Below are 13404 nucleotides of genomic sequence, written 5' to 3' on the forward strand. Positions count from 1 at the left end.
ATTTGCACACCTCTACAAAAATCTGCACATCGCTAACCGCACTAACTAATAAATGCTGAATTTAAATTCGCGTTAAACAATTGTGAAACACGTTTTTATTCATGGTCAAACTCGTGAGCCGAGCCGAACAGAACGCAAACTCTGTTAGAAAGGGTTCCTTTCCCATCTCTTATAAATGTTTGCTTGTTATTTTACATCAGAGGCTTATGCATTGTATTTATTATAAATTTTTTTTATATTGTCTACAAACTAAATTTCTAATTAACATTTCAAATGTTATAAATAACCGGTCTCAAACATCTAAAATCACAACTACATCGCTGCTTCGATGACCACCACCGCTACAACTACCATCACAACCAACAACAACAACAACATTGCTAAAGATAATAAAATAAACCAACAGAATAACTCAAGTTCTGTACTTATGTTCAATGAAGCCAAGATATCTTCCAATGGTGCATAGGTGCTAGGGTATATGTACCTGGATCATTTAAAAAATTTACCTATCGAACTAGTTTTAATTGTTAATTATAACAAATGTTAACCTACTTTGATTAAAAAACAAATATCTTGTACGAATAACGAAATTTGGTTGTAACTGAGCCACTACCATACATAAAGTTGTAAAACAAAAAACCAAAAATACTTTCCGGACAAAAACCTCAGTGGGTTGTGTCAGAGAAGTTTTTGCCTTGGAGGGTTTTTATCTTGTCACCAAGCATCACTATGTACAATACGTGCATAAAACAAATGTATATATTCATTTATTTAGATGCATGATCTAGACGCAAGACAGGGACCACCTCAGCAAAGTCCTCTTCTTATCAGGATCTGATGGATCAGCAACCTTGAACATCTTCAGAACATCTGACAGTCGTCTGTTCAATGCCTTTTGTGACTCCAAGTAACTTGCCTGAAGGTACTTCTTTAGGTGAAATATCTTCTTTTTGTCTGGCAGTCATTTATATGAGAAACATAAATATTACCATCATAAAAAATATTGGAAAAGATAGGCAATTAAACCAGAAATAGGAATCCAGTCAATCCAAGTAAAATTGCCAAAAAGAGCTTACCCGATGGTGACTGAGATGGAACATGAGGGCAGTAAAAATTCTAAAATGCGTATTAACAAACACAAAAATGATGATGTCGGAAGAAAGTAAAATCGGTGCAGAATTTCAAATAGAATCGGAAAAACTAGAACAAGTAAACTAGTACAATTAAATAAAGAACAGAATGTTTCCATCGGTGAAAGAAAGGAAAGTGGTAATATATATCTAAATAAATAGGAAGAGAATGGAAATTTTATGTGTTATCTACGCAGCTGAATGCATGCGAAACTTAAACAATAAAGAATAGAGATTGAATAATTGGGTGTGTAAGTTAATAAAATTGACAAAACATAGAAAACAAGTTTTGATATTTAAAGAAATGTGGAAGTTATCGTTTTAAATTGGTCCTTTTGAAGATTAAAAATAATTGATTGATTGATTGATTATTGGATTGATTGATGGATGATCAACAACAACGTAGCTCACATTGTTGTTATTACCACCATCTTCATCAATTCCTCATCATCTTCATCAACACCATCATCATCTTCATTGCCACCACTACAAACTGTCAGCAGGGTCGACTTCAACGAGGACCATGGCCAGATCCCCGCAGACGCCAGACTTCTGACTGTTCTCCATGGACGACTCGCTGAACCTCAGCAGAAATGTTCCTGGCTTCTCTTTTAGTAATTTCTTTTCGCTCTCCTCCCGCGATATGAAACCGCACACCAAACTAATTTCCAATTTGAGATTTTTAATAAAAATTTCAAATATAAAACTATTGTGAAATCATCTATAAGTAACCCGGCTTTTCAAAATTCCCACCAATGATATGCAAGAGAGTGTGATTTATTTTGCTTGTGAGAGATTTTTAAATTTTAATACAGCAAGCGATTAGTTGAAAAGCGGAACTGAAATTAATAAAAATGGCACTGCATATATGAAGTGGAATAATTAATAGAATACTTCATCACATCATCATTTAGTCATTATAGTCATATTACCATCGTCGTTAGTACATCATCACATAGCACCAAACCAACCCTTTCTGCCACTCTGGTTTGATGTGTTCGTGGATGAGGTGGAGGCATGCAACGAACCACTTCCAGAAACTGAAGTCTCTGCCCGCCAATTTATCCTGTTTTTGCATCAAAACTTTACTTAAGTGTAAGCACGTAACGGGATGAATTTTTTAATTTTCATTCTACTGATATGCAGTGTTAATTAAAGAAGAACGTAGAATGTGTCAAAAAATCTGATCAAATTAAAAAAATGTTTGCCAGGCGAATAAAAAATTAATCTGGAATTTATAAATTTAATATGATAGCCAATAATTTTTCATTTTGTAAACCACGCAACTGTTTGAATGTTAAAAAATATTTAAATGCTGAGGTTTTCAAAAATGGAACTGAAAAAAAAAATTTCCGACATTTTCCTGATAAATGCACCGCACCTGTGCTTGCATGCTACCACTTTTTATTTTAACAATCTGCTTGGAGCTGTGTGACTGGAAACATTTTATTTACTTTTCACTTATTTGCAATTAAAATAATAAAGATGAAATATACAACCCGTATTTTTTGAACAAACGTATCTGTCAGATTACAAATTTATATAAACGCATAATTTCGTAGCTAACATTGCAGACATATGGATACATCCATACACACGCACAACAAATTTGATAAGTGTTAATTTGTATGTACATCGAATTTAATTTAAATAATATAAGTTAGACTTGCCTTCATTATTTGTTTTTCAGAAACAGGATAATCGCTGAAGTCGCTGACATTCTCATCTCCTATTAAGAATTTTTATTCATTCGCTTATTCATTCATTTATTTAATCAAAGCAATACATATCAACACACGTACAACAATACAAATACAACATTACAGAACAACACAAGTACAACATTACAGAACAACACACATTTAATGGTACACAACAACACACATACAACAGTAGACAGCAACACATAACAATATATAACCGCGCATACCACAATATACAACAGTCCATACAATAATATACACAACACATACAACCAAGGCCGTAGCCAGGATTATTTTTCGGGAGGGGGGCTGTCGAAATACCTTTTTTTATAATTAAAATCAAGGAAAAAACAACAAATCCAATCAAATCAGCTTTTATTTACAAAATATAAAACCCCAAAAAATTATATAAACAAAAGTAAATTGTATATATAAATTTAAACAACGTGCTTTTTGGTTTAAATGGTCAAAAATCATGTCGTTGTCCACTTGGATAGACATATCCCGATGGATATATACATGTATATGTATGCTAATGAAGTGAGTCGCTCCTCATTAGAGCTATTTCTCAAATAATTTTTAATTCTTAAAATTTAATTGTTGAAAAACTTATTTTAACTGTTGACGTTGATACTGGTAGAACTGCCATAATTGATAACAAAGCCTGAATATTTAGAAATAGGCTGGAATTGCATTCTGCCAATGCCTCAATGGCTGTTTTTGACCTACTTTTTATTCTCATTTTCTATTTTTGTGTCCATAAGGACCATTCACCTTTTAATATGTTTTCAGAAGGTTCTGGGAATTCATTTTCATTCATTGAGACATTCTTCATAATTATAGAGCACATCACACTTTTCAGGTAAAATAAAATGTAAAGAAGTAATCAAAGTGTCGTGTTGAAGAAATCTATCTTTCAGTGAAGCCACTAAATCGTCCAAGAAAAAATTGAAAATGGATATTCGAAAATAATTTTCCGGATCCTGAAAAATCACATTACATCCATTTTTACTAAATTTTCTGGTTCTTGGAATAACCATTTCTACATTTAATTCATCACACAGTTTTTTGGCTTGAGTATATATAGTTTTGAATTCTTCATCTCCATTTTCTCTACAGTTAAGAAATACTTGAGTTACATCCTTTACCGCCTGCATTGCAGTTACTATATCCAGATTCACAGTCTGCAATAACTTCGACAAATTGTAGGTAAGTTCAAAAAATTTACTTAAAACATAAACAGTTATAATAAAATTACATTTACCTATTGTATTTAGCAATAAATTAACCTTTTGAGATTGATCATTAAATGTCTCATTAATATTTTTCTAAAGAGGCCACAATAGGTACAAAAATTTCTTTAAAAAGGATCACAGCTTCTTGTCTCTAACACCATCTATTTTCACATATTTGTTTGATTCGTTTGTTTTTTATTGAAGGATCTAATTCTTTTATTTTATCTTCCAATATTTTTGGGCTTAACCAAAAAACATTGCACACTTTTGCAATAATTCCCATAACGTTCCGAATTTCTTGAATTTTAGAAGAATCAGTTAGGCAAAGGTTTAAACAGTGAGATAAACAACGTGTGTAAAAAGCATTCGGAAATTGTTTTCTTATAACGGATTGAACTCCTCAAAATTCACCCCTCGTGGTAGATGCTCCATCATATCCATGTCCTCTTAAATGTTCCATTTGAAGACTAAATTCATCATGCTTATCAACAATTACCGTTGCTTGCATGGTTATATTTGTAGGAATTAAAATAAACGTTCATGCAATTATATTTTCACGTATTTTAACATGTAATTTGACAAATAGGCATTAAAATAAACTTCCATGCATTTTCTGCAAGTATTTTACCTTGCAATCTAACGGATAGGCATTAAAATAATCACATAATTAAGGATTGTTACAAAAAATTATAAATGTAAATTATTGATTGTTACAAAAAATTATCAATGTAAATTATTGATTGTTACAAAAAATTATCAATGTAAATTATTGATTGTTACAAAAAATTATCAATGTAAATTATTGATTGTTACAAAATTATCAATGTAAATTATTATGCAAGGCCGTAGCTGCAGCCCCCCCCCAGCTAAGGCCTTGCATACGACAGTATACCCAACACATGCAACAATATACACAACACATACAACAATATTCACAACACATACAACAATATTCACAACAGATACAAAATATACAACAATATACAACGGCACATACAACACTATACCCAAAACAAACAACAGCACATACAACAATATACACAACATATACAACAGTGACAAACCATTCTGGCAAATCAAACCAAACAATTGAGAGGATATTAAACCAGCACGAACCACACAAAGCGAATGTTATGTTTCTTAAACGTAGATATGTACCTTAAGCCATGCAACCAGAGGAACAAAAGGAACAAATATTAGACTGGAACAACATGCAAAAAAGAAACCGCACCTGTCACCGCAATAAAACTTTATAAAAATCAAGACCACTAAATTTGAGACAATGTTAACGTCATATTATATTTTTATATTGTTCTGTGTTGTATTACTCATCAATCAATAACACGCCACAACAAAAGGCAGTGTGCATTATGAACATACAACAAACATCAACAAACATGTGTCGGGATTCGACTCCAATATCCACCAAAATCTTTCGTTTGAAAAGGATTAACACGTGTAACCGGGGCCAATTTAACGTATCTTATAAAGGAAAAACAAATTCGTCATCAAATATTAACACAAAATATAATAATTTCATTTTGTCTCAATGTTATATCATAAAAAAAGGTCACGGTCCAATAACGAAGTAAACAAGAACAGGCTTCTTCATGGGAAAACTAGACTGGAGGAAACTTTAGATTCTAAACTCACTACTGAAGAAAATTTTGAATTAACTCTTCACTGAAGGAAACCTTGAATTAACTCTTCACTGAAGGAAACCTTGAATTAACTCTTTACTAAACTGATGGAAACTTTAAATTAAACTCTACTCGACATTTACTTAAAAACAATTAATTCAACCTCACCCCGTACTACTTCTCGAACTACTCTTGCAAATCTGAAGTTAGCAACGTTTTCATCCTTGACCTTCTCATTCATGCTGCAGCGCCTGACTATCGAACCCCGACAACATACGACAGCAATATGCAACTAAATCTACAAAATAGTATACAACAACATCAACAGCAACATACAACAAATAAATGCAAAACATCATGCAACAAGACGCGAACAACAACAAAAACAACCAACTGAAAATGATCTGCGCCAGTCTATGCTGTTGTTTTGTCTTTAATTTGACGCCAGTTGATAAATTGCAAATTTTGCTGATGATGTCTGCCACTTCCTTCCAACGAACTTGCTCACGGTATTCATATTGTTGCCTGTTCTGTTGAGGTTCATGTCGGTGCGAAAAGTGTAAGATTTCGATTTTAATTATCCTTATTACTAGGATGCGTCATGCATCTATTTATTTTATATACATGCATCTATTCATGTATCTGTTTGTGTATCTGTTCATACCTATATTTGATCATATATCTATATTTTATTTTTGTGTTTTCTCAATCATCAACAACGTATTAATCTTTTTTAAACAACTTAAAAAAGCATGAAGTTTCTAGCAATTAGGAAAACAAACAACAACAAGCAATGGAACAAATTAGACAAGTTAGGAGTGAAAGGACTTTAGTTGTTATTGCACGCTGTCGGCACGATTTGAACACTGCATTGGCAAGACCTCAAAGGCGATCGTGCATCTTGTGCGTATGACGCGGTGCTTGTGCGTACATGCTAATATGCAAATACTTCGTGTTTTTGGTTTGTAAAACAGCAGCAGCAACAACAACAGAAACAAATAGCAAACAAAAAAAACAAAAATGCCAACAACCAACATTAATTGAGAAGGCAGCATTCCAGGTGAGCGTACCACGGGCCATCATCTCCTGAGACGTCTGACTGATGAGGATTATCGGCAGTGACACAATCTGGATAGGTGGCAATATATGCCATGTGGGTGAGTGAATAATATCTCAAAACTTAAAATTATATATAATATAGGAGTGCAAGGACTTCAGTTGTTATTGCACGCTGTCGGCACAATTCGAACACTGTTTTTAAATTTTTTCAAAATATATAAACTAAACTATTGTCGGTCTCTTTACAATGAACTTGCTTTGTTTAAATATACCGGTCGTAACTATTTACGTTTTACTCCTGATTTTCGCTTTCTAAAACCTAGGTCAAACTTTTTTCTCAATTCAACTTTATCTTCGTCAATGCGCCTCTGGGATACTTTACCTATTAATGTTAAAAACTCTTCGTCTCTTGGTATTTTTAAATCTTCACTTAATCAACTCATTTTTAAAAATCATTTCACGCTTGGCTGAGCTATTTGCTTTCCACTGTTGAATATTTTGTGTTCAATTAACTTAAAATCAAGTTGCACAATTTTAGTTAAGGTGATCAGCACCTATCATATATATATATATATATATATATATATATATATATATATATATATATATATATATATATATGTTGGTAATAGACCATAAATTTTAAAATATTCTATAAATTCTACCGAATGTTTGGCGTTAATATGTTTGTAGTTCGTTTTTTCGATTTCTCTCACTAAAGTTTTTGGTGAACGTTTAGTTTATTAAAATTCAAAATAAACTTATTTTTCGAATTCATGCTGCAAATAAGGCCATATTTCGATTCCGAATGAATCATCATCAGTGCTCCTTGCTGTATATATAGGGAAATATTGACTTTGTCAAGATGAACTTTGACGTTGTAAAAATTAACTTTGGTGTTGTAAAATTGAACTTTAATGCGAATTAGGTGTCAGGTTTCTTTATTGGCTGATCATCTTCTTTGGTCTCCTTTTCTTCATCGATAGCATCATATTCTTCTTTGTCACTATTTACGATGCTAGTTTTTATTACTTCTTTCTTTTCGTTGTTGGTTAAACGCCGGGTTGGAAGTGAGGTTGTCATTTTTTGCTGTATATTTATTTTTGGTTTATTGATGTCAATTAGGACTGCTTCTGCAATTTTAAGATGCGTGTAATTGCTGTTCTGGTATATTACTTTGGTGTTGCTGTCGAGGATTTTACGGCTAATTGTGATAGAGTGTGTTGAGTACAAATGAGATTTGATAGCACCACTCTGTTTATGCATCGTAAGCCTTCTAGTCAGTGAGGTAGTAGTAATCCCGATATATGAGTCATGTTGACGTGCACAGCCGTCAAAGGGGCAATTAAATTCATATATTACAAGATTACTGTAAAAGCGTGAAAAAAGAAAATTAAAAAAAAAACAGATTTCTCACTATATTTTCAAAGATTCTTCCTGAAATGCTGACCACTCTGGCGTAGAAAACCAGCCCAAATTTTTGATCGGTGACCAGAACGTCAGCTTTCAAAATTTTTGGTCGCCTCACGTTCACCAGGTGAATGTTGTTGAAATGGGCGGAGCAAGAATTTGATGAGCGACCAATCACGAAGCACTGAAAATGTTTGAATCAACTTTGCATTTCCAAGTTTTAAAACTTTTTAAAGATGGATAAGTTAAAAAAAAATAAAAGCAACTCAACAAAAAATTAAAAACGGACAAAATGAAAAAAAAACATATAATAACAAAATTATGTTTAATACTAAACTGCACCAACATTTCAACATATTCAGCAGCGTGTCATCAACATTATTATTAACAACAATAATAATAACAACTAAAATATAATAATCAACAAAAATAATAATAATGATAATAATTTTGTTATAGTAATTTTTAAAACATCAAAAAATAGCCAAAAATTAAAAAAAAACCTTTTCTTTCCCATTCATAATGTCAACATCTCCTCTTGCGTAGGTGGCCGATTGTGGGATGTTTTCTGCAGCATACATGGATATCCTGGATGTTCATCAAAACTATCCATCCGTCCTCTTTTTCATTCATTCATTCATTCATTCATTCATTCATTCATTCATTCATTCATTCATTCATTCATTCATTCATTCATTCATTCATTCATTCATTCATTCATTCATTTATTCACTCACTCACTCACTCACTCACTCACTCACTCACTCACTCACTCACTCATTCGCTCATTCATTCATTCACTCACGCATGCATTTATTAGATCATAATTCCATAATAATTATATTCCCTGAATCTCCTAATAAGTTATTCAGGTACTCAAAGAATGAAATAATAATGTTGTAAATCTTTCATCTACTTATTTAATTCATCTGTTTAAATAATTAAACAATCAATCAAACAACTAACCAATTAATTAATTATTCAATCAATTAATCAATCAATCAATCAGTTAGTCAGTCAGTCAGTAGTCAGTCAGTCAGTCAGTCAGTCAGTCAGTCAGTCAGTCAGTCAGTCAGTCAGTCAGTCAGTCAGTCAGTCAGTCAGTCAGTCAGTCAGTCAGTCAGTCAGTCAGTCAGTCAGTCAGTCAGTCAGTCAGTCAGTCAGTCAGTCAGTCAGTCAGTCAGTCAGTCAGTCAGTCAGTCAGTCAGTCAGTCAGTCAGTCAGTCAGTCAGTCAATCAATCAATCAATCAATCAATCAGCCTATCAAACGACCTGACATTAGAATTCGCCAGATCAAGACCCAATGATGCACCTCCCAAAAATCTGAAAATAATTTTGTTGATGTAAAAAAAATCAACGTTTTTATTATTTTTGTTTGAGATAAAAACTTTTTTCAGTTGATATCATTTTGAACTTTGTTTACAGAAATATTTACATTAATTTTCTATCAGAAAAACATTTTCAATAAGATATTTTTATTAATAATAATAAGCTGACAAAATTTATAACTTGTTAATCTTTAAAAATTACAATATCGCAGCTTTCATTTGAAACGAGTTCTCAACAGAAAACTTATGTAGAAAACTATTATTTATATCCTTATTTGAAACTAGAAGACTAAACCCAGCACACCACGAAACGGCGTCATCCTATACAGCCAGCCATTCACCCACCTCAGCGATGTGTTGAAACTGACTGACTTTCCACCGCTGACCTTCAAAATGCGGTCTTTCAAGGACATTGGCTCAATTACCAGGGCTCTGTTTTGTTAGCAACGTTTATTTGTTGTTTTATGTGACTGTTGTTCAAACGTGATATGGACGAAAATGTAACATTGATTTTAAGCAGCATTATCAGCTTCGTATTTTTATTAAAGTTATCATGACGATGAAGACAGATGTCATCAATAATAATCGTAAATATTCCATCACAAAAAATATTACAGGCACTTTTTTCAATGCAAAATGGCGAACCTCGCAATGAACTTTGGGTAGTAACCCTCCTTCAGTTTATTCATTAACTCTGGGATAATGTTACTTTCCAGAGATGATGATGTTGACGATGGTGGTAACATGACGTTTGTGTGAAGTTGTTGCTGCTGCTTCAGTTTCAAAGATGAGCGTTGAAATTGTTCAGCATGATCGATGAAGCCCATCAAGAACTTTCCACTTTTATCAAACCTGAAAAAAGTAACAAGCACATCAACTACATCAGAGCATTCTAGAGATCGAGTAAAATCTACCATCTTGTAATCATCAGCTGCAACAGCAAAAAAGCATCGTCTCCATGAAAACATCGGTGAACATGTGAGCTTCACTACAACACATTTTTCTCAATTGTCAACCACCATATCAACCAACCTAACTTTCACCCATAAATACAGCAAAATATGAAAATAAATGATAGAACTATAATAAATACTAGATTTTATTTCAAACACTGAAAACAATTTAAACCATCAATATATAGATGAACGTTACCAAATAAAAAACGAGTCCAATAATAATAATTAGAAGGCCAAACAACTGACATGCTTTCTAGGGCATCGAACAATCCTTTTCTCATCCCCCTCAGTCCCACAGCATCTGCCTTCACATCTTCCAGAAACTGTTCCCTCTCCTGCCACACATCTTTCAACAGATTGTCCAGCATTCCAAACAGAATCAACAATTTTTCGGACAAACCCTGTGGTTGAAACAAAATATCTCAAAATATCTGTGTGCAGTGTTTTTTGCTGGTATTTTCATTTACCAAAGAACCAATTTTGTATGTCGTAACAATATTGAATGCAATTCCTAGTCAATCGTCAAAGAGTTTCTAACCTCTCGTGTATTTATGTGCGCGAGTTGTATTTTTGTTTCTTGCCACAATTTGGCGGGTATGTTGTCGTCAACACTCAAACTACAAAATGAAATAGAAAAGAGGACAAATAAAAAACTCTCGCTAACCTCAGCTACATTGGAAAGAGTTTGAAGTTGTTCATGGTCATCATCATTTGACTGACATTCTGCATGTGTGGTGTTATGGGATGGTGTGGAGTGTGTCTCGTGCGCTGATGTGTGATGTGACATGATGAATGACGATTGCACGCTGGTTCTTATTTTTCGTTTGCTTTTCAGATTGTACACAATTTCACCATTTGAAGTTGAGTGTTCAGATGAGAATATGATGTGAAAAATATGAAATTGGTTTTATTTGAAAATCAATCAATCGAACGAACGAACGAGAAAACCTTTCATAAGAAGAAACTCATCAACCTGCTTCGAAAACTGGTCCAACCGTTGCTGAAAGTTCTGCCGTGAGGAACATTTTTTGACGTGGAAAAATTGAGAGTGAGAATGTTTTAAAGAAAATAATAAACATAAGTCGCTAAAACACATAAAAACAACAACGACGACAAACAACAACAACAAACAAGTACAAAATGAACAAACCGATTGTTCTGAGTGGAAGTGGACGAGTTGGTTGTTGATGCCTTCATTGAAGGAGGAAATGTCCACTTCATCCATCTTCGCTATCTTCCTTCTCCTCACAACATTTTCCTGCTTTGCTCAATTAAGTTTTTATTGATCATTTATTATCAATTGCAATATTTATACAGATTTTTGCCAAATTTAATAACTTGAATAACTATGAAATAAATAACAAAATTATTGTAATGAAATAAATAAAGCAGGTATACATGAGAAAAACTGCAAGAACCATCAACTGAGTTGGTTGATAAATGACTGAACAAGTTATATCAAATTATATGAAACAAAACGCCAATAATGAATGAATGAATGATCTAGTTAATGTCTAATTGAAGAAAGGAACGAGCGAATCATCAAAAGAATGAAATGATGAAGTGAGTAGTAACGTTGAACCACCTCAGCAACTTGCTCGCTGACGTTCACATGCGGGCCTAACCTGCACTTCTTCATCTTCTCGCTAACCATCGCCGAGTTGTTATTCTTCAAAAGTCTTCCCTTCATTTTCTATATTTGTGAAAACGACAAATGCGTGCAAAATTGTTTTGATCAAGTGCAATCTAGTTGTATAAAACACACACGCACACACACACACACACACACACACACACATACGCACCCACGCGCACGCACACGTTTACGCACACATACTTTTGCAGAAAACTAATACCAAATTATTATTATTATTATTTGTTAGCGTTATAATCCTAAATACTACTACTATTATTACAACCACCACCACTACTACTACTAAAAATAATAATAATGTTTATAATATTATTATTACAAATTATAACTAACGAATCGTAACGACTTGCACATAGGTTTGTTTCTACAAAATTAAGCAGGCCGGCAAGAAATAACACATGGTTGGTGTCGCTTGCTTCGAATGCACGCACCGATAATTTGAACATTTTGCAGAAAACTTAAAATAGAATCAAACATAAGCAGCCATGAATGGCATGACATTGTCCTAGCTTCAATCGCATTTATTATAGCTTCAATTGCATTTATTAACACAATTGCAATTCATCTACACACACAGACACACACACAAACCGACACACGTACACACACGCACGCAACACACATACATACACACACACACATACAATCACAATAATTGTCGTTTATTTGTATTTTAATTACATTTATTGTGACATGTTGTAGTGACCTTATGTACGCGTCTGTCAGTGTTTGATTTGTTTAGAATAAAAAAAATTATTATTATTATTATTATTCAATTATGGTTATCGTTATTATAATAATTATTTATAACATTATAGTCATTATTATTTATGTTGCTGTTAAATGGTTAATTCGTTGAATTGTTAGTGCCTTTTTTTAATGTTGCTAGTATTTTCAGAATTGCTGATGAAATTTTCTTGTGAAGGGTGGTTGAATTGGCTAGGAAGGAGGATGAGTTGGAAAGAGGGGGAGGTGAGGTGAGGGGGATCTCATGAATAAGAATGGGTTCACATCTTGTAGGGCTGTGATATCGTCATCATCATCTCATCATCATTCTCTATCACCAGCATCGTCGTTTGGTATTTCTGGTGGCTAGGTCCAATGAATGCCTTATTATTTTTGTTATTAGGTAAATACTCGTCCACAATTATAACATGACGATGTTAAAGATGGCGATATGATTAAGATGTGATAATGTGTTTGTTTATTAGGCTGATAATTTATCTAATATAAATGTTAAATTCCAAAGATGGCAAAGTAAAACCAAAAGACAAAAAGATAAATTGAC

General features: G+C 33.2%; 2 protein-coding genes across 2 annotated transcripts; both read right to left on the reverse strand.

The window, feature by feature from the left end:
• Window positions 1-784: 784 nt before the first annotated feature.
• Window positions 785-2208, reverse strand: HELRODRAFT_179435 (hypothetical protein; the record flags this gene model as incomplete). The annotated part of the gene is made up of 3 exons (XM_009028278.1): window positions 785-954; window positions 1625-1791; window positions 2102-2208. 3 exons carry the CDS (start codon window positions 2206-2208, stop codon window positions 785-787), a joined length of 444 nt encoding a protein of 147 aa, XP_009026526.1.
• A 1437-nt stretch (window positions 2209-3645) lies between these two features.
• Window positions 3646-11687, reverse strand: HELRODRAFT_179436 (hypothetical protein; the record flags this gene model as incomplete). The annotated part of the gene is made up of 12 exons (XM_009028279.1): window positions 3646-4026; window positions 5227-5336; window positions 6103-6238; window positions 6744-6836; window positions 8185-8361; window positions 9456-9501; window positions 9852-9938; window positions 10152-10358; window positions 10709-10863; window positions 11127-11185; window positions 11411-11471; window positions 11613-11687. 12 exons carry the CDS (start codon window positions 11685-11687, stop codon window positions 3646-3648), a joined length of 1587 nt encoding a protein of 528 aa, XP_009026527.1.
• Window positions 11688-13404: the final 1717 nt, after the last annotated feature.

The sequence above is a fragment of the Helobdella robusta genome (genome assembly GCF_000326865.2).
Source record: "Helobdella robusta unplaced genomic scaffold HELROscaffold_54, whole genome shotgun sequence".
Lineage (NCBI taxonomy): Eukaryota > Metazoa > Annelida > Clitellata > Rhynchobdellida > Glossiphoniidae > Helobdella > Helobdella robusta.